Source organism: Centropristis striata, chromosome 4, assembly GCF_030273125.1.
Source record: "Centropristis striata isolate RG_2023a ecotype Rhode Island chromosome 4, C.striata_1.0, whole genome shotgun sequence".
Taxonomy (NCBI): domain Eukaryota; kingdom Metazoa; phylum Chordata; class Actinopteri; order Perciformes; family Serranidae; genus Centropristis; species Centropristis striata.
In genome coordinates this window covers 37,410,738-37,438,107 of record NC_081520.1, presented here as the reverse complement: position 1 = coordinate 37,438,107, position 27,370 = coordinate 37,410,738, and the positions used below count along the sequence as shown (strand labels likewise).

General features: G+C 39.7%; 2 protein-coding genes across 5 annotated transcripts in view; both read right to left on the bottom strand.

Moving 5' to 3' along the window:
* The window catches only part of LOC131969685 (lissencephaly-1 homolog), a 40,018-nt gene extending 24,950 nt beyond the window's left edge, over window positions 1–15,068 (bottom strand). The window contains exons 1-2 of one of the 2 annotated variants that reach the window (XM_059330819.1): window positions 14,910–15,068; window positions 7,002–7,312 (exon numbers count right to left, since the gene is read on the bottom strand). In XM_059330819.1, the coding sequence (XP_059186802.1) occupies window positions 7,002–7,033 (32 nt within the window). In that variant the 5' untranslated portion in view covers window positions 7,034–7,312; window positions 14,910–15,068. Of the gene's footprint in view, window positions 1–7,001; window positions 7,313–14,695; window positions 14,714–14,909 lie in introns of those variants that run through there. The other variant, XM_059330820.1, reaches the window with a different exon arrangement.
* Window positions 15,069–16,991: 1,923 nt separating this feature from the next.
* cluha (clustered mitochondria (cluA/CLU1) homolog a) overlaps window positions 16,992–27,370 on the bottom strand; it is a 33,174-nt gene continuing 22,795 nt past the window's right edge. For all 3 annotated transcript variants that reach the window (XM_059330983.1, XM_059330984.1, XM_059330985.1), the window contains exons 18-27: window positions 27,061–27,145; window positions 26,817–26,970; window positions 26,584–26,723; window positions 25,758–25,838; window positions 24,686–24,811; window positions 24,447–24,568; window positions 23,633–23,726; window positions 22,485–22,619; window positions 22,306–22,379; window positions 16,992–19,086 (exon numbers count right to left, since the gene is read on the bottom strand). In XM_059330983.1, the coding sequence (XP_059186966.1) occupies window positions 18,960–19,086; window positions 22,306–22,379; window positions 22,485–22,619; window positions 23,633–23,726; window positions 24,447–24,568; window positions 24,686–24,811; window positions 25,758–25,838; window positions 26,584–26,723; window positions 26,817–26,970; window positions 27,061–27,145 (1,138 nt within the window). In that variant the 3' untranslated portion in view covers window positions 16,992–18,959. The remainder of the gene's footprint in view (window positions 19,087–22,305; window positions 22,380–22,484; window positions 22,620–23,632; window positions 23,727–24,446; window positions 24,569–24,685; window positions 24,812–25,757; window positions 25,839–26,583; window positions 26,724–26,816; window positions 26,971–27,060; window positions 27,146–27,370) is intronic.

The window sequence follows — 27,370 nt, the reverse complement described above, 5'->3', positions numbered from 1 at the left end:
GACACCGGAATAAGACTGTGGCGGCACGGCTGCTGCTGTGTTTACATTAAAAATATTGGAGAAAGCGACCCGCTGTCTGAAAGCACGACATGAGGGCTGCCTCTAACAATGACTACCTCCACCAAGGAGGTTATGCTTTTGGTTTGTTTGCCATTTTGTCAGCAAATGATTTGCCTTTTTCTCCTTAAACTACACGGAAGGGTGTAGGATAGGCCCAAGAAGGCCCCATTGAATTTTTGATTGGATCGATCTAAATCATAGGGTGGATACATTTTTGTTCACTTCAGCTAACAATGCTCTTCAAGTGTCTTTCTAGTTTCCAATGTATTTTATATTAGTCAATAATCTAGTCAAAAAAATTCTGGCAAATGTCCACCAGAAATTCACAAGACCAACAACTTCTCGTAGCTAAATTGTCTTTGCCTAGGCGTGAATTTCATACAATGCTCATACACTTAAATGGCCAATTAATTACTGATTTTATTGAGTTACCAATCCTGGACATAAGTCATCCAGCAAATACACTACCAGTACACTTGTCAAAGCACCACTTATACATATGATGTATTTAATTACAGAAACACTGGGCTACCCACCCACTTTGCCTAAATGTTAAAGAAATACAGCCCTTCACAGTGCATTGCACATAGCACTCTCATCAGCTACAGACAGACTTTAAATGCTTTAATAAATCAACGAGGAAGGAGAATTTGCTTGCCTGGCTAGGCCATTGCCCTGTGCCATATATCTGTCTACGGCCACAAACCCTGCAAAAAAAGCCTTTCTAGAACATACGATGTATGGACCTGTTCAATCTTTTAAAAACTGCTGATAAATGTTTAATATGAAGAAGCTGAATTCTACTCTCTGAAAGGTCCCTCGGCACATATAAAATTCCCCTTCCTAAGGATTACCGCACAAACGTATATCAAAGTGGCAGCTTTTGTATCCTATGAGCACATTGCAAACACCCTTAGACATGCTTTGTTTGAAAACCATTTAACCACCTCGTGATGAGGTTGATGGTTTTCTGCTGCTCCAAAAGTTGACAGAGATTGTACCAATGGTTCTCTGAGATGATAACCACTGTGCAAACAGCAGAGGACAACAGGCCAGTGCAGTGTGGTTATGCAACCACTGTCTCTAAGTACACGTATTCAAGGAGCAAGGCCACTAGCAATGCATGGCAGTATTGAAATAAAGTCTTTTGAAGACCTAAAGAATCAGAGAAGCTTTTGTAGAGAACTGGTGCCATCTACTAGTAATCTTATGTGGATGGAAACATTAATGTGCATTTTCTTAAACAGATTTTCTCAAAATTCAGTTAAAACTTGCAATACATTTCAATGGAAACCTCACTATTGACAGTAGGAATAACATTAGGTATCCTACATCAGCTGCATAAAGTCTAATCTCACATCTCAAGCATGACCCTGTCATGGGTAAACAAAAGTGTTTCACTGTGTGAAAGTAACAAGGGACATATTCATCAAAAAAGAAGGTGTGTTAAGAGAAGAAGCAGGACGGCAGAGAGCTAAAAAGGTTAAGCTTCTTCCTTCAACTTAACAGCTGAGCACTGAGCAGCTGATAACTTCTAAAGGAGAAACATTCCACAAAAATCATATGACAGGATTGCATAATTGCCTAGTTACAGTGGGATCTCCATGAAATCCATAACCAATCTACCATTTCTATTGCTTGGCTGAGGAGGACCCACAGGCGTTGGTTACTGAGACATGATGCATGTCTACTGCAGGTAATCATTACATAAATTAACCAAACAATGAATCCACCACATCATTACAAAGAGGTAAAATGAAAGAGAAATGTGTTTTATCCATAAAGGTTTATGCCCTTTACTTGATTCCTAACTTTCAATCATCTCAAAGCCTCTTAGAGGGGCGATTATCATAATGCTGTTAATTTCAATGTGAAACAGGTAGGGTGAAAGGGAAAGAAAGCAGTATTCTTTCATATAAGTTACGAGCTCTGCAATGGGGATCAACCCTTAAGCCAGAGGAAGACTTCAAAGGGTAAACTCTTTCTAACTGGGATGCATAGAAAAGTAAACATCCAATCAAGGGCTGTCTTTTTACAGAACTGAGACTATTCTTCACCATGAAAGTGTGTGTGTGTGTGTGTGTGTGTGTGTGTGTGTGTGTGTGTGTAGTGTTGTTTCAGATCAAAAAGCAGCATGAGGTCTACACACCAAAATACACAAAGAACTCACACACATTTTCTATAATGAGTGTGTAGCATGCACACATTTTCTGTCACATGGCGATGATGGAGCTTTGCTGGCCAAGCTGAAGCCAAAGCTTTGACGAGTTAACTGTACTTTAAGTCCCATGACGGTGTCTATACTTCAAGCATAGATAAACAACGGGTAACAAGGACAGGTAGAGCAAAGATGTGAGATGAGGCTTCCTATCACATATATTAGAGGATATTAAAGCAGATTTCTTTTCCTACTAAACCATATCCACTAAGGAGGGAATCCTTTTAATATCTCTGAAGAACTACTTTGTCATACTGGATTTAAATGTTCTCAATGTAATGAAACAAAGTAAAAAAATTACCAGTTTTGATGTTCTGGTCCAGTTAGCTTAAACTGGCTGAACCAATTAAAAAAGTAGTAGTATGAGAATGTGATTACCATATTATGTTTGTTTACAAAGAGACTAACAGAGTTGCTGTTGTCTGACAGACGGTGTGCAATTTAACATTATTGCAGAACCAAAGCAGGCGCCATGAAGGAGATCAGTAGAGGTGGGATGGGAGAAGCTCATGGAGCACATTGTGTTCTTTAGTAGAAGTTTTGTGTGTATATTGAGGTGACAAAGGAGACGGCAGAGTTAGTCTCAAAGAAAAGCCTGAGCCTCACCAGAGAGTTTAGAAGCCCAATGGCTCACTGCGCAAGTCCCATTATCGGCCCAATATATATCATGCACCCCTAGTTCCAGGTTTTACATCAAATAGACTGGCCCCCTTTCTAAAACCCACTCCCTTTTATATGGGGCGGCGAATGACTGATATGGGATGATGGGTCTGCCCATCCATCTGTGTGTCAGTCCCGAGGCAAAATCAGATCCGTATTGCTGATGGACCCCCTGCAGATTCACTGCACTGAGCACCAATAGAGAGGATTGAGAACTGAACATGCAAGACCAAGCGTCTGTGTGTGCCAGCAGCAAATGACTCTTTGCAATCCCCCTCAGGAGGCACCTGTCGCACCATAGCCAAAATACATCACAACCATTTGAAATACTGCATCTCTGAACCCAAGTAGGGAAAAATTGATGCTTCGGCCTTTAATCGACAAATCTGGTCACTGACACTTTACACAAGTTTAAAAAAAGATTTGTGTAACAATGGTTGACTAACAGATTTAAAAGACTCAAGACTCAATATCTGCTTTAGTTTGCATATCTATATTTCACAACAAGACAATATCTATTTTTTGTTGACTAGTATTAAGTTGGACACAAACCCAGATAAACCTTCATCCAAAAAAAGACCTGTGTTTTTCATGTCAACATGATAAAAAATGAGACAGAAAGAATTATCAGGTAGGGTTTTTGATAATTATGCTTTTTTGCAGGTATATGGACAAAGGGATATTAGAGGACTGGTAAATGTCCATGTCAATGTCCAATACCAATTTGTATCTGGGACACTGTGAATTAAAGAGTTTACCATACCATAGTTATGACTTCACTATACTATAGTCTTTCAAGGTTTAAGTCATCTTAATGTCTTCTAAATGGCCGAAGTCTTGGCTTTTAATATGTTATGTCACAACATTCATAGCCAGGGGACGATGGGGGGTGGGGAGGGGGGGGAAGAAGAAAATCACATGAACCATCTTGTAGCCTAAGACATGGAGAAGGCTGAGGGGATTTTCTTTGTAAAGCAAAGACAGAGTTCAAAAGCAAAGGCCCATCTGCACATGGGTGCCTCCAGGTCTTTCAGGGGAGCAGATAGTTTGTGTTCTGCATCTATTTTTATTACACGCCAGCGGGGACGAGTCCCCTGACCCTGGTAAGAAACACAAATGCGCTTTTCATTGACTATGCTCATAAAAGTAAAAGTTGTTGTGAGGATGCTACGCAATCACAGCATCTGACTGCAGTGCTGACAAAATTGCACCAGTTAATACACAAAGATTATTTCTCTTTTTAGATTACTTTGTTTCACATGGGTAATAAAACTGTTTTAGCCATATTTATGGAAAATGTCAAAGAGCAGGTCAATGTCTACTGAAAAGACAAAAACAACTAGGATGAACTGCCTTCTTTTGTTTTCTACTGAACCATTTTTAGTCTGTATGATTTCACCTAAAGACAAATAATTCAATGCCAAAAATTTTGATGCCACACAGTTTAAAGTTGGTACATATTTGACAGTTATAGGATGCCTTTCACAGTTTTAGCTTAAAACAGAGGATGAGGAGGCCTGGATACAACATCTATTTGTTTGCTCCCTGATGGTAAACAGGGCTGTGACAAAGAAAGGAGGGGGCCAATGAAAAATTAGTGTGAATAGCAGACAGTCGACCGGTCACTGTTCCCATCACCCCCTCTGCCATATTGTCTGATTCGAATTCGGCTGCTGGGTTTTCAAGCTGGCTTCCCAAAATGAGGCTGCCAGTTAGGAAACCAGATCTTAAGGGCACTTTATGGCCGACAAACTCAATGAGAGCACCAACTGTGCCAGGAGACATCTCCAATGGGAAGAATGCAACAGATGCTTGAATGTGACACAAGTGGTGTGATGGTCCCACACCAGTTTCCTGTAAGCTATGGGGCCAGAGACTTGTGCAACAGAGGAGAAAAGAGGGGTAAAGGGGGGTCCCTGGCAGCTTCCTCTGAATAGCAAATAGCATGAAAGATTAGCATTCCAATAGGTCTCTCCATACCAACAGACCCCTCCCACAGTGCTAATCTAAAAACACAGAAACATAGCGAGGAATGTTATGAGCCTTGTCATGTGAATGTTGATGCATTTATGAATGACTGTGCAAGACGGGGGGCAAAAATGACAACAGGGGCAGTCGTCACAGTCACATTTCAAGTCAGAGGCAAATATCTACATCATATATGCCCTTTAAAATATTCCGTTTTAACATACTTCTTAAGTGGAAGGAAATTCTTAAGGACTAAAGCTCAGAAAGATCATCTCATCTCCTTCTCGTGACCTTGTATCTCTCAACGAGCTGCCTCAACTTTTTATTCCCTGCCTCAGGGGTTAATTACCAAGCCCACAGACTCAGCAGAGCCAAATTACAGTTCCCTCATTATCACAGTCTCTCTCACTCTTCCCACTTGCTCAATATATATACCACACAGCACATGTGCAGATATTTCTTTGTCTGTATGCCACTTCAGTGCCCATGCCAGAAAATTTGTAGGAAGATTTCAGACATCTTGGGGGACATGGTTTCCCTGTGGATTCACTCCAAGCACAGAGTTTGTACAGAGCAAATACATGAAGCTCGGTCCAACACTTTGGATCCATTTTTTTTCTCACTGCATGTTTTAGGGCAAAGGTGGTACTCTAAGCTTCTCCTAAAGGTCACATAGGTCAGGTTGTGAATACTTAACATCTACAGGGGTAGCATAGTGTAGGTGGAGGATCAATAAATTTGTGCTGCAAGACCTCAGGGGAGCTCAGGAACCTTAGACCAATCATTGATTCTTCCTAAGGGGTACTACGGAGAAAAAATAACAAAAATGTCCCCATTTAAACTGATTCTAGTAATCAATACACATCCTTGCCTGGTAGCACTGAAAAGCACAATTAAAAACAGGAGCTGCTTTTGAGGCTTTTAACAGATTTTTAAAATGTCAGTGGTTGTGGAGTACAGACTCTTTTTGCCTGGTCACAGATTTACAAACAGGCCCACTTTAAACCATCCATTGAGCGCTTTCATATCTACACTCATGTCTATCAGATTGCACAGCTTCAAGACACATATGATTCAGATCAGCATCACAGCAGCTCAGCTTCTTTGACTCTCACATCTGATTAGATGAAAGGCAGAGTAGCATGGGCTGCCACAACGTGTCAACATAAATGTCAGCAAGCAATGGACAAAAAGAATAAGTATGGGGATCTAATGGCTCAAACTTGCTGAGGTACCACCGACATTGTGATAAAGCATGGTTGGTATCTGGTTAAGGATGAAACAATAGATACAAAAAAATAACTAAACTACATGAATTTGATCTGTAACAATTACTGAATTACCAGGAAATAAATCTGCAATTAATTGAAACTTTAGATGGAGGGTTGGTCAGACCATTTGCTTACATCATCGTTTTTAGGCAATTGTGTTGACCGATTTCACTATTTGACATTTTATCAAATAATAATTTGATTAATTGAGAAAATAAGCAGATGTTTAATTGATGACAAAAGTAATTCTTAGCTGCACCTGAGGCTGGGCTATATGGAGAAAGTTTTAAAAAATAATAATGAGGATATAATGACCAAGTGAGTAAAGGCAAATAATATAACTACTAGAACTCTGTAGTCTGTTTAGTTCAGAAAATTGCCAACTTTACTCTAAAAGAAAGCATGTACACCAAAGACACTATGATATTCAAAATCTTAGAAGATATCTAGATAGATGTCACGTTATCATATAATAATATAATATTTATAGATTTTCCAGCCCTAGCTACTCCCCTGAAATGAAAATAGCTCTTCCCTCCTATTAAAAAACCTTAAAAAGAGGCTTTGAGAAACCACGTCCACTCCTTCAAAGTTGCACAGGAACATCAAAAGACTGGTTGTACTGGGCAGCCGTGAAATTGTTGTGGGTACATGAAAGTGAATTTAGCATGAAGGTGAAATGAAACATCTCATCACATGATGCAACAGATGTACAACATCGTGATCACAGTGTAAAACTTAATACATTCACACAATCCATGCATTTTGAATCTGATATCTGCACATCTCAGCCACGTGTTATGAAAGGTGTGTTGGCGACTTACAGTTCATCTCGTTGCCGTTGTGACAGCACCATGGTGGCGGGGCAGTGTGGGCGGGGCTGGGAGGGATCACTTGGTAGAAGGTGAATCTTGTGCAGCTGCTGCGCTCTCCTCAATCAGGAGATGAGCTGTGCTGATCCAAGCAACACGGGTGAGGATGGGCTGCGTACTCCAGTGGCGGGCAGTTGGTGTTGTCCAGACAAAGACTCAGACTGAGAAGGGGAACGCAGGAATCTGCCCCCCAACTGGCTGACTCCAGGGACAAGAGAAGTGGAGAGCCTGCAGACCAGTCACAAGCCAAGTCTACACTGCATCTGTAGAGGAGAGAGGGGGAAAGTCAGCATTAGGTATGCATGAGAGATAACATGAAGAGTGGGTGGAGATGAAAATGTTTATAGGCCAGAGGAGTACTGCTTCAATGTCTGCAGCATTTTATATGCAGATAAAATGGCTGAAGAATCTGTCAACAATGATAAAATAACAAAAGCACAAAATATGTACATCATTATTTCCTGCCACAAGAGATGTGACTTGTCACATAGAAGAGCCCATCCATCAGAAATGTCATAAAAACCAGCTCTTTTCCATAAACTAGTCCTTCATTTGCTTTTCAGCTCAACTCCTATCTACCTTCATAATCTGTCTGTCATGTCACCAGTCTGGTCTGAGAGTTCTCGTCTGCTCTTGCAGCAAATTCCTTTCTCCGTGAACATACAAGAGCTGACCCACATTCTCCGAGCAACGTATTTCAACTCCCAGGTTGCCAACAGAAAAGAAAAACAGGACACAGGCAAGCAGGCAAGCAGGCAAGCAGGCTCGAGTAACGGCTGTGCTCATGTCAAATTCCCCCGACCCTATCATCTCAAGAGCTGGCTGACCTAACTGATGGCACGATGAAATCACTACGACCTTCAGCAAAGCATTTATTACTGTTAGTGTGACAATTAATTTATTGTCAGCAGTGGAGTATTGATGTGAGGAACGATAAATGTCAACACAACACAACACAATGCAGCTTACAATAATGTGATGAAGCCTATGTTTACACTGCATTGAGTCTTGAAAAGCACTTTACTAAACCAGGTACCCACTGGAATACTAACTGTGGGCTACAATAAGCCTCTTAGTCTACTGGGACCAGCCTGACTAAATCTCTGCCAGACCAGTAAACAAAGGTACAATCAAAGCCAATTTACCTCCTTCTAGAGACATGCAAACTGACAAAACTACACCAAGACCCATGTTCATGAGACAATGTGTGTCATGTATGAGATTTCCTGCATGTAAAAGCAGCAGTAAAGGAAACCGTGAAGAGTCTGGCCTAAGCATGAGCACTGGACACATCGAAGGAAGCAGCAATGAAGGAAAATTCACACATTCCTGATTTCAGCTGATGATGCAGGAGTGACATTACCACAGGGGGAAAATTCCTCCTTTTCACTCCTTTTGTTTGCAAGAAAAGAGCACAGCAGCTCTGGGACCTACTAAATACAAATGCAGACGCTGTATTTCGAATGTAAGATTGAGTCCATTCTCATGAATTCGTGAGGTAAAACGGTGTTTGTTTGTTTTTTTTGGTTTGTATGTGACACTTTGACATTGAAGAAGCCACTCTAACCTAGCAGCTAACCTCAGGACCCTGATGTCACCACACCACACCTGATGTGAAAGCACTCCAAATATCTGCTTACCTCTGACTGTGTGTGGATTACAACATGCAGGGGGGTTTCTGGCGGCTGCCCAAGTACTCTGCCGTGTCCCAGGGTCATCACAACAACACAATAAAGTGATGGCACTGAAGCTAAAAATGGCTCTTTCTAAAACTACACACATACAAAGCATCCATTAAAGGCATGCACCTTCAACACCAACCTGTAAAACTGCTGTAGTGGATGAAATGAGGTCATCTAGTATGTATTGATACTTCTGTCTGTGCTGCTGGCAGCTGTCATCGCTGTGAGTATCTATTAATGTGTTAGACTCCCTTCCCGCACATCTCATTTGTGGCTTCAGTATTGAGCAAAAATGTTTGCACAATCACATAATCAGGCTAATTGGCTGAGCACAAAATGAAGTTGTGTCTTGTTGGAATGGGCTGCAGCCGCAGAGCATCTATAAATCTGCTCACTGACGGTTAATAATGGTGATGTGCCTTCCTCCCATTGATTGTCTTTGTGTAGCAGCAGGAACTGTACAATAAAGGGCCCCTTACAGTAATGGCAATGACTGCTTTGAGAATTGTTGTTTAATTTCCTGATGAGTCCTAACAGCTTATCTGTTGTTAAAATGCCAATATTAATGAATAATGAAAAATCTCCTCTGTTGAGAAGAATGCAACAACCACACCCATTGCATCATCGTCTATGCATAAGGTCTGTTTTTATGTAGTCCAGTACATGAATTAGACCACCAAACATAAGATTTGAGTCAAAACACTCAAATTAAAGCAAGTGACTAAAACAGGAGAACCATGTTTTGAGACAAACTCTCAAAAACTCAATGTACATGTAACAACGCTGGACCTGAACAAATTAGGTCAAACTAGTACATCAGACAGCAGTACAATATTACAACTTGGCATCACTCCACCTATCAAGTATGACAGACAACGTATGTGTACAACATTTTTGACAATCAACACTTCCATGTCTGAACAAAGGAAGGCACTCCTGAGGAATGAAATGTTAGAAGAGAAAAATAAAAACACCAGTTAGAGACTGAAGTAACCGTTTAGATATCTTAAAAAACTAACTTTTTAGTGCTTGTGCACATACATTTGGGTTGGATTTCATGGATTTCAACAAACCAATTAGAGCTTAAAAAGCAACCAACAGAACTACCTTTACAAAGGTGCGGCATTTTTCTCACAAGCCAATCAAAGCTGGATTTTTTGGGAGAGGGGCTTAAAGAGACAGGTGCTAAAGCAGAGTATTTAAGACAGAAGGTGAATCCATGTATATTCAGACAATATGCAAAAAATAAAGTGGTTTTGGATCATTAACAAACATCTTCTAGTAGAAACCCAAAGAACAAGTCTGTGACAATAATGTGTCCCATTTAAGTCCAACTGGAAGTATGTTTCGGAGGCCAAACGTACCAACACAGCAATGCTGACAATGTTGACAGCTATCACCTCACTGTCACCTCTTGTTCACAGTTTTCCGCTAACGTCATTATGTCATCATCCTCTTTCAAAAGCAAAGCATCTCAAACAGCTGGAATCTGGAGTGCCTTCATTTTCTGTCAGTGACTTCACCTTCATATCATCTATGTCCTGGGAAGGCTACATTGTCATCTTTGACTGCCTTATACAAACAACATAAAGCATTGCGGTAAAAAACGACATTGAATTAAAAAAGGGGCTAAATTACAAAACAAACGCAAGGAAAAATAGCTAAGGGTGGTTCCACAACACTGTTTATGTTGACAAAGCTCAAGCTGAACACAAATAGCACAAAAACACAGACAAAGTCCTCTGTGCCTTGGCACGTTGGCACATCATTTTGAATTAGAGCAAGAAAATTACTATTGTTGTGCAGTAGTTTTAGATTTATTCTTCTGTGACTCATATTTCTTGGCAACGTTTGTGATATAGATTTTCAAAAATATGAGATTACATCTTTTTAACATTATTGCAGTGGATGTTTCAGTATTCCACTAAAGATTTAGCAATTCAGTCAGTGAATTCCTTAGCCCTAAATTTCTGTTGTTTTTCTTATAGTTTTATTATTTGACTGTGACGTTAACATGCAATAAACTGGCAAACTGAAACAAAAACAAAGCCCTCATGACATCTGTTAGTAGACACATTTAAGTACATGCAATGAGATGAGTAAAGTTAATTTACTTTACTTGATTTTTAACCTAAAAATGTTAGGCATTATTATGTTTTCTTTTTTTGCAGTAATTCCCTTACTCCAAAACAATTGTCTTGTATTGGTGACAATAAAAACAACTTCAATTTTGGTTTCAGCAGTGGCACCAACACTATTCAAATTCTGATTAAGATAATTTGGTGGCATGTTCCAATCAGGAGACAGCTACACAAACAGTAATTTTCATGCCTACAGTGAACCACTGTGCTGCATCAGCTGGATAAACATGGATAATTTATTATGTCAAGCAATCAAGAAGTAGGTAATGTGATGCAGCTCTGACATTAGCCTGTGTAGAGGCCTGTTCATCTCAAATTGTCCAGATTCTTAAACCAGCTAACCTCCAACACACATAAGGCTGAATATCCTGTAAATCATCTCCAGTTTCCATGAACAGTTGTTCTTGGTAAAAGCACTCAGACAGAAATGATCCAAAGAGCTTTATCAGTAACTCAGTGAACATCTGGCTCAGCTTTCAATCTGCAGCCGTAATGACCTGCAAGGTGCTTGTGTCAGTTATGTAGGTTGGTAACAATCAGCTATCTTTATTTAATTACACAGCTAGTGACTTCTTTCAGTGGCTAATAAAAGAAGGTTCTATTAATACAACTCAGCAGCAGATGTTAATTCTGTATTCACGAGCCTTGGCTGTTCCTCCATACATTTTCAAACACTAACGTCACTGGATGAAAAAAAAAATACACATCTTTCATACTGACAAGTGTGTGTGGCCAATAAAAATGACCAGGCCACCATCCTATCAGTTAGCTGATGTTGAAGTAGATCAGAGCTCTCATCCACACAGAGGTACGAGAAGAGACTGAATAGGCAGGAAGCCATCAGGAAAAAACAAATCGATTGCATGCCCAAGCCAACCTGTATACACAGGTGGGAACAATACAATGAAAACTAGTTAGCCTCATTCATCCATACACGTTTGAGTTAATTGTACAGCTCAAGCAGTTCCCCTTGGCAACCCCAAGATGCTTGTTGAATCTCTCCAGGGTATTTACTTCATGCCAACAAGTTAATGGTTAAATTATTACTGCTCTAAATTTAGACTGGAGGTGTATGATGAGTCTGTCAGTTATTGTTGCCAAACTGGCAAGTAAGAAGCAGGTTCAAAATCAAAACTTTCAATTCTTCAGGCTACTTTGGCAACGACTATAACTGGTTGCTAAAATGGTATACGACAGCTTCTAGAGCTTGTTGACAAGAGTGTTAGTTTCATTCCCACATTGTCTGACGTTTCCACAAAAACAAAGCGGCCGTTTGTGGGTTGACAGGCAGTTGCTGCTGGCAGCAGGTCAGTAACGACCCCTCAGCTCACTGGTGGGCAGCCTGTCTGGAAGGTCAACCTCTGGGCTACCGTCATCTCAGAGAAGGAGATTCGTACGGGTATCTATTTGCCCTTCAGCCTGCCACAATCACAAAGATAAACAGCCTGTCAGGCTCATCATTGTCTGTTGACACAAAATAACGAGGAGGCCCCCTTGGCAAAACTGTACATTCTGCTCCTTTCAGGCAATAATTTAGTTTTTACTACCCCAACGGCATGAGGGAGGAACACCCTCCATAATCTGTGGCTGTCCTTTATTTTCTCCCCAGTGGTTGAAATGGCAACAAGTGCCAGCAAAGCAGCTCTTGTAATGGCTGAAACTTTTACAGTTGTCTGTGTTTCCATTCCTGGTGCCACTGAATAGAGACTGGCTGCTGGGATGTACTTATTCAAATCAACTTTTGATAAAACTGGGGACTGACCAAGAATGCTCTCCACTTGACTGCAAGATAAATGAAGCATGCCTGTATTTTAAAAGAAAGAGAGCGTGCTGTTCTTATTTTTGCTCATATTTCCAAGTAATCAAATGCAGAAAATGGGTCTTGCAATACAAAGTGTGAGCCTGTTTCACACATTGTGCACTGTAGTTTGAACTTTGAGCCATTTCATAATCATGGTTAGTCTGCAGTTGTGGCTTTTCTGACACGTGAAATGACATCAAACCTAATTGCATTACATGCTTAATTGATATGACATTTTCATCAGAGAAGACAGTGCAAAGATCCAGATTAGTCTGTCAAAATTAGGGCTGCCCTTAATAACAAAAGTGTGAATGTTGTAGTTAAATAATAATCTTATCAGGGCTGAATATAGGCATATTAGGTTGGTTTTGTTAACACAAAACACAGACATAACCATCCTAAACTGAGAAAAATCCAAGAGTCATTCCTTTTGACTCGCCACAGGTGGCAAAATATTCCTCATCAGTGATTTCAAGAATAAAGCCTCAACCAGTGCTGCTCCAGCAGAATCAATTTAAAAGCTCATTTGTTTTGTTTAATGTTAGCACAGTTTTGCTAGTCCCAACAACTTCCAAGATTATTGCTGTCAAAATAACTCAAAGCTGAAAAGGGGATCACATTCCCACTCAAGATGGTTGCATTGGAGTCCGTTCAAGCATAGTCATGGTCTTAAACACAAATACTCTTACCTGAGAGGAGAGTATGTAATCAGCGTTTATTTTTTAAACTCAACACTGTTATAAAAATAAACAAATTCATCAGTATCCCATTATTCCAGTTGATCAGCTGCAGCGCAGTCCTTACAGGCGTGGCTGGGAAACATAAATCACCCAAAGGATCCTTGCACAAGCCAATGCTTTGTATCCGATATCACGACAAGGGTGGCCAAAATTACGAGTGAGACTCGCTTGTCGGATTCAGTGAAACAACCTTGTGAGAGCCACCACAGCGACGATTTGCATTCATGTCAATGCAGCTAAGCCCTCGGTCCACAAATTCCTGTTCCGTAACACTCAATCATACATTCACACAATGAGAGAGAAAACGTGCAAACGGAAAAAACGAGGCATACACTTGATTGGGGAGACGCAATACATACAAACTGATCGCCTGCGATGTGCTCCACCCTGATTTTCCAATACCGTGCCAACAAACCGCATGAAGAGTCGCAGAGATGATGGGAGCTTCAGCTGAGCATGGCTGCAGCCTTCGAGGGCATCTACCAATATGACAGCGACAAACAGCGCATCTGGAGCATGTCATGGTAGAAAACTGCAGCAATGGTTATCTCATGTTCAATTATATATGTACAACAATTACAGAACCAGATGGTTCTGGTTTGCTGTGTGATTGTTATACAGATATAATTGAAGATGAAATCAGTTTGTGAGTATTGCGTCTACACAAGCAAGTGTATGCCTCGTTTTTCCATTTGCACGTTTTCTCTCTCATTGTGTGCATGTATGATTGAGTGTTAGGGAAAACATGAATTTGTGGACCGAGGGCTTAGCTGCATTGACATGAATGCAAATCATCGCTTTATACAGTAATGGTCAAGCTGCAGCGCAGATTTACAACAAAACACGCACGCGACAGAGCAATGGACGAAGTAAGAATAGCCGCGAGATAGCAGCGGTAACGTCGCGTGACCTACATTTGATTTCGTGGTCGAGTTTGTTTTTGTTTTTTTTTGACAGTCTGCACTAACGCGGCTTCAAACTATGCTAATTACTGATTATTACTAACTTGGGCTGGACGCCAAATGCAGCTGTATTTTAAGCTGACTCTGCCAAACCTTATTAACACATTGACATGTTTTGCTAACGAGTCTAGTCGACATGACATTGCGGGTGCCAGTGTGTCGCTTTAACGTTTATATCGGTGCTCAGTTATCGTTAGCTAATGTTAGCTAAAGTTAGCCAAGTTAGCTTCCCGGCATAGCAGCCAGAAAGTTAGCTCGTAGTCGTGAAAACTACGGGCTCATAATGTGCATTCAAGCTCAACTAGCTACAATTAACTTACACAGCAGCTAACGCAAGTGCACACGGTTGTTTATCCGGACACAAGGATAAACTCCGCTGTCAAGGTACCTGCTGCTCCAGTGCAATCGGCCTGTCCGCCATTTTGAGACATAAAAAGGAGGTGCAGAAATTACAGCCACATCGTCATTTTCCCACCTAACGCCAGATTCCTTCGACCCCGACCGGCTTCGTAACTGGAAACTATTTGGACTCACCCTATTGTTTCTGCCCGTGAATATCCTCAGCCGCCGTTAACGGTAACACGACCCGACAGGGCGTGAAATTTCCGCACCAAACTCTGATCTTGTGATGTGGAGGTAAACTGTCTCGTCTCTCGGTCGCTGCCTGCTTGTTTTTTCCTAGGCTACCGCATTCGCCTTCAGTCGGGAGCGCGCACGAAGCTCGCGTTCACGGTCCGACTGGAGCGCGCACGCCCTTGGTTGCAGAAAAAAAATCTTCGCTTTGTTACACGTTTTTTTAAACCTTTAACTCTTGCATGACTTCCCTTTTAAAACGACAGAAATTGCTTATATTAATAATTAAAACGCTGTATGATTGATTCAGAGACTTGCCATTATTGGATCTTATGCATGGATCTTATATTGGATCTTGTACATGCAAATAATACAATAAAATGCACGATTTGAATTTTAAACTAAACTTTAGAGATTTACACTATGTTAAATGCAAATTGATAGATAAATATGTTCTAATACTTGACTTTGGAGGTACTTGTATTTTACAATACTTCCAATATATATAATATACTTCTACTCCATTACAATTCAGGAGTAAATATTAAGTAAATAGAAAGTAAATATGTTATACTACATTTAACTTGCAGCTATCAACTTAAAAAAATCATAATTTTACATTTAAAAATGTATTATAGATTAAACACCCAACAGTTTATAGTAGTAAGAAGCTAAAAAAAATACCTAAAATGCTGCTTACACAGTAATGCAGAAGTAATAATCAGGAATATAACCTGCTTAAAGGACCCATTCTGCCACCTAATGAGTGTTTTGGTTTCTAATACTTCAAGTAAATTTTGCTGCCTGTATTTTTGTGATTCTACTCAAGTAAACATAGTGATATTCTAACTTTTATTAGAGCTCTCAATAGTTCCGTCATTGGCTACTTGCATGAGTTATCAAAGTCCCAAACAAAGTTTGACTAGTTTTATTTTATTCATCTTGATATAAAAGCATACTCAAACCAAAATATAATTAGATTGTTATTTTGTAAAGAACAACACACAGATACCACACATCATCAGGGGAAGCGGACTCAAACACTCGGCCTCAGAAGCCTTTGTGCAGAACAAATTTCATCAGCTGAGAAAACACAAAACGTTTTTTACACAATCATTATTTCCAAGACAATAAATGCAACATGGGTGCGTAATATATTGGGGTTGACAGACTTTTTCTCCCCACACACAGACCTTTAATAGTTATTTTTCACAGGATCCATAACTGAAAATAAAAAGTATTTGTCTATATTTGCATGTAATTTTAGTTTATATGCACATTTTCCACACTCGCTTTGCATTTCAGACATTCAGGTTGCAAAGAATAGTTTATATATGCAAATTATGTGAAAGAATGCTTAGTTTTCTTACAATTACACTATGTCTTGCTGTTTTTTTTCCACTTCTGATGCTAACATCTAATAACATAAGATCATATCTCAAACGATTTAACAGCTAAACTATTTTAAAAAAAGAAATGTTACAGTGAACTTGGGTGGAGTGAGATTAGTGCTTCCAACATAATCTATTAAAATACCCAAACAACATTCCTGCTGATGGGATTTCAACAGGTTGAGAAAATGTTCAACAGGTAGCAGGGTTTGTAGTTTGGGACCATTTGACTAATATCCTCAGGGAGGATGCAACAAAATTAAATTCCCTCATTTGAATTTGTCAGACAACTGAAGCATGTGCATATTGATTTGTAACTGCACTGCAACATCTCCTGCCATTCAGGTCAATGTGTGTCCTTCACAGTGAGACAAATGTTAGTGTGCCACCTTGTGGACTCTGTTGGTATTGTTGGGGGAAAATTAAGGAGCTGGGGGGATGACAAAAAAAGCAGAAAATAAAATCAACGGACCTATTTCACCTTCATAAACTTCACCAAATTACCTGTTATCACCCTGTTTTCATTAAGAAGCATCAATAATAGGCACAATACACACCATGCTGTGATATTGATGTCATGACATCATGTGTTAGGAGCACAATCAGGAGGGGAAAAAAAAAAAAATCACTGTAATAACCGACTCTGAAGAGCTTGCCTTTTGTTTTCTTTAATACCGCTCTCTTATTTTCAGGTAATTCAGCCGGTACAGCAAGTAGTCCATCTTGCACGTCTTGTGCGAAGTACAAACTGCATTTCTTCCAAAAACAATCAGTTCCAGCACCATCTCTCTATTGCTTTAATCACATACATTTAGACACGGCAACAATCAAGTAACAAATTGCCATGGGAGGGATACATTGCATGTATACAAGCGCACACAAACCTTTATCAGTCTCTTTTTGGTACATCACACTGAGGCAGCCCTTCTTTCGTCCACGTCTGGTTGTGCTGCGGACGTGGCCACACACCCAAACAGCACGAGAAAGTGCACTAAATACTGCTCAACGAACAGACACTCCTGGCTGGGGTTTTTTTTTTATCAGTTACATGTGGGGAAAAAATGACCCAATAATGGAAAGAAAAGGAAAAAAAAAAAAAAAAAAAAACACCCAGCAACAATAAATCAGTCACTACTGCCAATGCTGAGCACCTGTCCAGTGATGAGAAGAGGTTCACTTCAGTACCAATTCACACATAAACAGATCTGCAACGTTGGTGGCCATGAATGTTTTAAGAAAAGAGGCATCAGCCATCCAACAGGTTTACTATGCGTAGAAAAATAAAACATTTGGAAAGCCAATGTTCGCTCAGCCTCTATTCAAAACTATGCAGCAGCGAAAGCAGCGACCGCCCTGGCCGATAGATTTGTTGGACTACACAAAGACACACACACCGTCACACATACAAACATACATGCACATATCCTTTCAATGTGTAAAAATAGAAGATTGAACACAGCTAGTATATAGATAGATAAATTTACTGCTTAAAGGTGGACGTTTTTAAATCTGCGTTTTCCATTACATCAATCAAGTACCTGTCTAAATCCGATAGATTTGTACATCTTTTATCCACTTCTATACATTTTCTATAAAACAGACATGGCTTAAATTAACAGATGATCAACAGGTCTAAAATACCTTCTTGATTCTCCTGTGCACGTTTACAAAATTCATTTTTTACTAAAAAAAAAAAGAAAGAAAAAGAAGCAATTCCAGCAAATGAAATCAAAGCTCACTAATGTGTCACTGTGTTGTTTTGCTTGCTTGGAGAAACAGGAACCATAGGACACAGCAGGCACCCACCTGGGATGTTGTAAGTACAAATGATAGAAGGATTAAAGTAATTAACCATCGGGGACGTTCAAGCATGATGAGTGACTGCTGCAAAGAAGCCACTTTAAAAAAAAAAAAAAAAAAAAAAAAAGGGAATTTACATTCTGAAGCCCCGCTTGAAAAATCTCAAATTTGGTGACTGTTTTCTGGTCTTAGTGCACAGTAGAAAGTACCCCTGAGTTCTAGGACAGGGTGGGTGCTTTATCATTTAGAGCACCGCTGTGTGGGGGGGGTTGAGGGGGGCGGCTACGTGCCCAGGGGTCTTCGAGGCTGTTTGGGGAACGACGGGGCAGAATATGGTCCTGGGCTAACAGTGCTGTGGGACGTTTGAGCTGAGAAGAAGCATGACTGGGGGGATATGGTACAGTGGATAAGGCTCTGGTATACAATGTCATGGTCATCCTTGGTCTCCCTCCCCCGGCTGCAACCACGCTTTCATATGCAATCGTATTCCTAAGCAGCTAACACCTCGAGTGACGTCTCACCACCGGGTTTTCTCGGGCCGGGGATATTTCAGATTGCATGTTACATTGATTCTATGTTTGTACTTTCTCCTCCCTCTCTTCCTACCTCGTAGGAAACTCCCGCTCTGTATTCCTTTGTCCTACAGTTCATACAGTTTGTTCTGTCTGCTGCCCTGACCCATCCCTCCCCCTTTGTTTATTTCAATGCTGATTTTGACTGCTCGCCTCTTGGGTCCACAGGCTCAGTGACATGGCTGTTGCGTCACGGCCTCTCCCCGCCCCCCATAACAGAAAGTAGCTGTGTCGAGGGCTTCTATACATTAATCGATGGGAATTTTGTCTTCTAGCTCCAGTGGCTTGTCCTCGGCCGGCTCCTCGAGCTTTCCCAGCTCCTGCAGCTGCTGCCGCCTCTGCACTTCTGCCTTCAGGTTCTCCAGATCCTTTTGGCTGAAACGCAACAAACAGACACACAAAATCAATACTTCACTTCCTGTAGAGGAAATTTCTGGCATCGCTTGAATATTTGACATTTTTTGTCCTTTATTTATCCCCTCATACTAGGATGTGGTTGTCTATGAAATCTATTATCTTCTGTATTTTTTCTATATTACTACAGGTGCATCTCAATACATTAGAATATGATGGAAAAGTTCATTTCCAGTAGTTCAAGTCAAATAGCCCCAACCAAGTATTGAGTGCATATAGTTGGATGTAGTTGGATTGTCTTTCCAGAGGCCAACATTTCCATATTAAACATACTTTATAAAATGTTTTTTTTGTAATATAATTTTTTTTTTTGAGACACTGAATTTTAGGTCTTTATTAAATGTAAGCCATAATCATTATAATTAGAAATTAAATAAATTAAGACGTGAAATGTTTCATTCTGTGTGTAATGGATCTATATAATAATAATAATAATAACTAGGACTGCGCGCAGTACTGAACGGGCCCTCGCAGTACACGCGTGTCGGGCATGCTGCCGTCGGGGTTTGTGCGTTACAGGGGCCAGTCTATACCACCCCTATGAATTTCATTGCCTTAAGTCTTATGGTCTGGGAACAGTGGCACCTATTAAATTAAACTGCCGCCAGAGCGCCACCTAGGGGCTGATCAATAAAATCTTCAAGGGTTATCCTCAGGAGGGCATTGACAATAAGTATACCAAGTTTGGTGTTAATCTGACCAACCGACTTGGAGATATAAAATACTTCAATTTAAAGAGCGCCACCTAGTGGTAATCGTCCAAAATTTTGCAGCAAGCCTCAGGGCCTCATGGGGAAGTAGTAACCTGAGTTTCATGTCATTCAGACACACCAGTGTGGAGATATGCAACACTTTGTGTTTTGTCTTGATAATAGCGCCACCTGCAGGAAGTTGTTATTTAATAACTTGAGTATTGTTTGGGTAATCAAAATTCTTTTAATAACTTTTTGTCATGAGGGTCCATAGATGCTGTGTGCAAAGTTTGGTGCAAAACGATGAAATTGCCTAGGAGGAGTTCGAAAAAGTAGGTTTGCGACATTTCGCGAATTTGCGAAAAAAAACGGTAGGCGAAAATGGGAGTGGCCTATATCACGAGATTCAGCACAACTCAGTGAACGCGTGGATATAAGTTTTTTGAATGTGCGATAAAGTATGTGGGAGTTATTAGCCTAAACGCACTTTCCTTTATTATAGCGCCACCTAGTGGTGGAAATTCAGGATGACAAAAGATTATAAAATTTTTCACCAGGTGTGACTTATATTTAAAGTTTCATGAGTTTTGGGTTATGTTCAGGCAGTGAAATATGCGATCATTTTGGACAAAGAATAATAAAAATAACTAGGACTGCGCGCAGTACTGAACGGGCCCTCGCAGTACACGCGTGTCGGGGCATGCTGCCGTCTGGGAGTGTGCATTACAGGGGCCAGTCTATACCACCCCTATGAATTTCATTGCCTTAAGTCATTAGGTCTGGGCACAGTAGCACTAATTAAATTAAACTGCCGCCAGAGCGCCACCTAGGGGCCGATCAATAAAACCTTCAAGGATTATCCTCAGGAGAGCATTGACAATAAGAATACCAAGTTTGGTGTTAATCCCACCAACCAATGTGGAGATATAAAATACTTCAATTTAAAGAGCGCCACCTAGTGGTCATCGGCCAAAATTTTGCAGAGAGGCTCAGGGGCTCATGCGGAAGTAGTAACCTGAGTTTCATGTCATTCAGACACACCAATGTGGAGATATGCAACACTTTGTGTTTTGTGTTGAAAATAGCGCCACCTGCAGGAAGTTGTTATTTAATAACTTGAGTATTATTTGGGTAATCAAAATTCTTTTAATAACTTTTTGTCATGAGGGTCCATAGATGCTGTGTGCAAAGTTTGGTTCAAAACGATGAAATTGCCTAGGAGGAGTTCGAAAAAGTAGGTTTGCGACATTTTGCGAATTTGCGAAAAAAAACTCTAGGCGAAAATGGGAGTGGCTTATATCACGAGATTCAGCACAACTCAGTGAACGCGTGGATATAAGTTTTTTGAATGTGCGATAAAGTATGTGGGAGTTATTAGCCAAAACGCACTTTCCTTTATTATAGCGCCACCTAGTGGTGGAAATTCAGGATGACAATAGATTATAAAATTTTTCACCAGGTGTGACTTATATTTAAAGTTTCATGAGTTTTGGGGTATGTTCAGGCAGTGAAATATGCGATCATTTGGGAAGAAGAATAAAAATAATAAAAATAATAATAAATAAACATTCGAAATACAATAGGGACCTCGCAGGTCGTTGCCTGCTCGGGCCCTAAAAATAAATAATCATTCGAAATACAATAGGGACCTCGCAGGTCGTTGCCTGCTCGGGCCCTAATAATAATAATCCTTTATTTCAGACCCAGGGGGATCCATATCCCAATATACAGCAAAAGAACAGACAGACAAACAACACAATATATTTTCGCCAATGTGCAATATCTGTAAAAATGCAAAGAACAGGAAGTTCAGGAAAACAAAAAATAACATTCATAATAAATGCCAAATAGCAGAAATGTGTGTATAAAATGTGTAGTGAATGTATGTATACGTCTTATGGTTTATTCTGTTTTCCATATCTATGTGTCTGTATCTTGAGCTGCTGTGACAACTAAATTTCCCCACTGCGGGATAAATAAAGGCCTACCTTATCTTATTAGACTGTATAAAAATCTACAGTGAATATCAAAATAAATATGACAAACAGAGTTATCTTTATGGGCTGAACTTTTCCAGCATAGCATCTTTAGATAATCTAATAAAATCCAACATAATGCAGCTGCAGCATCCTTTCCAGCAGTGGTGCACTTTCACCCATTTTTACAGAGTTTCTGACTGAAATATGCTGAATATATCTTTAAAAATAAGTTAAATATGTCTAGGAGTTTTTCAGTAGGTTGTGGCAGCGCTCTACGACATATTTGTTCGTGTTTATTTATTTTTTATTCATTAATTAATTATATATTTTATTTATTTTTTATTTTATTTTTTTTATTTTAAGTTCAATAAAATCCACTCATAAAAAAGGCATTCAAAAGACACAACATATCAAAATAAAATCTAAAAATTAAGTTTCCAAAGTCAATAAATTATATAATGGTGATCTTAATATTGACCGATCAAGCAGGGCAGGTGTTCTTTATGTACCTGAGTGGTATAAAGATGATGCCATTGATAATGTTGAGTTGTTCCAGGACGCTGGCCATGCTGGGAGCGGTGAACTGAAAAACAGGAGGAAATAAAAATGTAACATCAGTGCTCGACGGTGAAGATAAAACAGATGGAAGCTTAAAAAACACACACACGTCCTGAATCAGAGCAGTCACCTTGAGGGGCATGATGCTGGCGTTGGAGCCGTTCTTATAGATCTCATTCATGGTTCTCTGCAGAGCCACGGCCTGCTGGGTGAGATACTTCAGGTACTCCGAGCTCTCCTTGGTCTTCTCATGTGCCTCGCCCATCTGAGAGGAGAAAAGGTATCTTATGCTACCTATAGACTAGAAGACTTTGAAAAGATTTGGAAAGACTCCTGCAAGACTATCAGCTCACACCTGCTCACATCTAAAGACGAGTGTTTAGAGTTTTTAGTCCCAGCCTGGTCTCACACTGAGATTCTACAAAGACTGTGAATCTTGCACTATTTACAAGACTACAACTAGATTTCCTTTAGCATTTTTTACCTACCATGCAATTTTTGTGTGTGCAGTGGTTTGTGTTGGAAAAAAAAACAACAAAAAGAAGAGAAGACGCCAAAAAATGCCCCTCACAAAGCTGAAAAGGGATTTCTGTTTTTCTGACATGAAAAGTTGACTATTTTACAGTAAAAATAGATATAAGGAAGAAAAAAAGGAAAGGAAACTGTAGAAAAGAATTCAAGATATACATTTGTGTCCTACTTAATTATAATTTGTTTAATTGAATAATTATACTTATCAGCTCTATCAACTTTCATTTAGTTATTCACACATTAAAAATCAATTATTTATTACTTATTTATGTTTAGGCCTACATTTATTTATACATTTTAACTGGGGCTGCTTACTGTTTTCTGATTTTCCCAAATCCCGCTTGTGGCCGTAAATATATGACATCTCTATATTTGTATTTAGGACTGAGCTTACTAACATGTGATGTAACTTTTCCTGTGGAAGTGGTTTTACTAGCCGGTCTGGAACCGCTCATCTATTGGTTGTTGATTGTGTTACGTCACTGCGACTTGCATTAATATCAAACACGTTTGATATGATCACAAACCAAAGACTAGGAAAAGACTGATATGAAACAGTGCCGATTACTATCTTAAACTTTACCATGGAGATGACAGGAGCGCCGTGACTCCAGTAAAACTCCTAGATTTACTAAAGACTTTCAGTTTTTAGTCTGGGACTGGGGAAATCGTTTGGTGTAAGCCCAGCATAAGATATCACTTCATCACAACTGATAGAAAAGCGTGTCAGCAGTGCAGAGTTGTTACCTGGTTCTTGTAAATGGTGTAGCCCTCCTTCTCGTGCTGCAGTGCAGAGCGGAACTCCGCCTTGCTCTCGTAAACCCTCGCCACCAAATGATGGCTGTGAAAAAAACAAAAACGTATACATAAAATAAATCATCAAATATGTAGAAAGACTATATGTGATGGCATGATATTTATACTATTTTCCTTCTCTTTTTTTTTTTTTACATATTTTTTTTCTTAATTCTGTTATTATTGTTATTTTTGGTCTTACTATATTTTTATTTTCTCAATCAGATGATTCTCTTCCATTCTTTTTCCTAATACCTATCTTGATGTATGTTATTTATCTTGTATATTTATTTTGATGTATGTTTTGATATTTTATGTTTCTTACGGAAAAAAAGCAAATATCACCCTGTTCAGATACGTCTGTGAATTAAGCCTCACAATAAAGATATTTGAAACAATGTAAATCATCATAAATATGTGGAATGACTAATAGGTGATGGTATGATATCTATATATTTTCTTCTCTTTTTTTTAACATATTTTATTTTTTCTTAATTCTGTTGTTTGACATTGTTATTATATTTGGCCTTACTATATTTTTATTTTGTCAACCAGATGATTCTGTTCCGGGTTTTTTTTCTGCTACCTAATTTGTCTTGATGTATGTTTTGATATTTTATGTTTCTTAAGAATAAATCAAACATCACCCTGTTCAGATACTTCTGCGAAGAATGCCATCCAATAAAGATATTTGAAACTATGTAAATCATCATGTCAGTCAGTAATATAACCATGTTATGCATAAGGATGATTATTCTCTCCCCACCTGAGGGCCACTTTAAGTGACCGGGGTCCATGGTACTTTGTGTTGATGGTCAAAGCGTTCTCCAGGAATCTCAGTGATAAATCATACTCCATCACTCCGTGCAGCACCAGACCAATGTTACTCTGTGGAAGGAGAGCCAAGAAAACATTATCATTATTAATGTTAATTCTCTCTTATTTATGCATTACTACAAAAGCAGTTTGTGTTTTATATAACTCTCATGAAAAGACTGTACTCACATCTAGCAGTGCCATCTCTGGGTGGTCCTCCCCACAGACCAGCAGCATGAGGTAACGGGCGCGATAGAGCAGCTTCAGGGCGGTCGACAGCTGGCCGTTGGCAAAGCAGTACAAAGCCAAGTGCATCTGGAAACAGACACGTGGGTTAGAAAGGAATGAAGCATCTTCAGCATGAACTTAGGGCGCTTTCACACCTATCTCGTTTGGTCCAGACTTTAGGACTTTTCAGTTTGATTCGAACCTAAATTCCAGGTGTGAAAGGTGCTGCGGACCACGGTCCGGACCAAAGGACCAAAGTTTGCTCCGACCAAAATAGGTGGTCTTGGTCCGGACCAAACCAACCAAGGTCCGAACCTTTTGCAGTGTGAAAACAACTTTTTTTTATAGTTCGGGCCTTCGTATCAATGACAGGAAGTTTTTTTCTTCTTCTGCTCTCGAATTACGGTACAGGAAGTTGGATTGCAGGATTGCGAGACATTTTCTCCTCCTCTCCTGTCGACGGAGATACAGTTTACGCATGATGAGGAGTCTCATTTTGCTAATACCAAGCACTTTCACGTGTTGCTCATTAAGCTGGTGCTGCTGGTAGCAAAAGACCAGCAAAAGTATTTGTTGCGGCGATCTGCCTGGAGGTGCAGCTGCGTGTACGTTGCTCCGCGGCGCCTCAGCAGGTGAGCACAATCACTAATCAGCGGCAAGGTAACACAAGACCAAGGACAAACATTTAATTGTGTGCACAACGGACAAGACTGAAATAACGCATGGGAAAAGGACTCAAATGGAGTAAAAGGTGTCTCGCTGGATTCATTTAGTGTAAACACGTTGAGGAAGTAACATTGACGTCAGATGCCGACCGGCCTAACAACGCAGCGTAACCAAAACAAAATGAGCCGCAGAAGTACACAGGGAGATGACGTGTTCAGTAGAATTGTCTTGTAAAGTCCGTTATTCCTTTTGCAGTGTGAAACCAAAACCAACAGCACCAAATGTAGACAATGTAACAGAACACGGGCCTTGGTTCGGACTTTCAGCTGTGAAAACGCCCTAAATCTCTTTTGGTGCGATAACTTACATATTCTTGAATTGTGTTGGGGTGCTCAATGCCGAGGACTCTTTCACTCATCAGGACAGCCTTCTGCTGGTTGCTGAGAGCCTGAGGGCGAATACACAAAATGTCAATAAGCAACATTAAATTCGGTCGTAGAATGTAACCATGTACATTTACTCAAGTACTGTACTTAAGTACAATTTTTGAGGTATTTGTACTTTACTTGAGTATTTCCACATTTATACATCTACTCCACTACAATTTAGAGGCAAATTGTACTTTTTACTCCACTACATTTAGCTGCCGGTTTAAGTTACTTTTCAGGTTGAGATTTAACATGATGAAACATGATCAATTTAAAATGATACGCACATTTATAAATCACAACACATAATAGTGAACCCTTCTAATTACTGTACAGTGTCCTTGAGTGTTTAGAAAGGCGCTTATAAATGAAATCTATTATTATCATTATTATATTAAGTTGTTAAAATTAGCCCTAGCTTGACAACAGTAAAATGTGTCGATAATAATACACTAATATATTTATAATATATTAAACAATCTGAGTGGGTCCATTCTGCATAACGAATACTTTTACTTTTGATACTTTAAGTACATTTTGATGCGGATTCTTTTGTACTTTTACTGAAGTAACATTTTCGACTTGTGGTGGAGTAATTCTGCAGTGAGGTATCAGTACTTTTGCTTAAATAAGGGACCTGAATACTTTTTACTCCACCTATGAAATCAAAAGAACACTAAGGCTGCACCAAACAGTTTTCAAGCTTAAAATAAAAAAGAAGAAATTCAGCATAGGACACAAAGTTGTCACTATTTTCCGGCCTACCTCAGGGTGGTCTCCCATGATGTAATTAAGGCGAGCCAGCAGGCGCAGGCAGGCACAGATCTCTACATGCATGGCTCCGTACACGTTGTTGAAGAGGTTAAGAGCCTCGTTGATCAGCTCACAGCCCTCCTTCAGAAAACCTGAACGTGTAAGACAAAAACAGTGAGATTTTCTTTTCGTTCATTCTGCCAATTTCTTATGTTTGGCTTTATCTTTTGACAAACGCATCTCACCTTGCTGCACCTTGGCCTGCCCACTCTGGAAGAAGTGGAAGGCATCTGAGGCTTTGGGGTTGACGTGCTTCACAACGGGGAAAATATTCAGGATGTCCTCCTCTGTTAAGGCAGGCTTGTGGCGGCTGTCAAAGTTATACTCCTTTATCAGGATCTAGATTGAAATGAAAACAAGAAGAAATGTAACGCCCATTTGGTGCCACTGGACGTCCCTGGAGATGAGTGAGTGATGAAGGAGTGTTACCTGAATGCCAGTTTTGATTGAAATTTCTCTGAGCAGGGTGGATTTCTGGAGGCCGTATTTCTCCACCACCTGGTCCACACTTTCACTGTGCAAGAAAACATTTCATTTGTCACTAATAAACACAAAATGTGAAGGTAACGCCTTATAATAAGGTCCTTAATAACCATTAATTAACAAGTAATAAGGCATTGTTCTTGCTTTAGATCCGGTAGTTGCAAAAAGCATAGTTAACTTATAGTTAACTTATAACATAATAATGTTATAATAGATGAGCAATAAAGTATATTTTAATATCAATAAGCAAACAAAA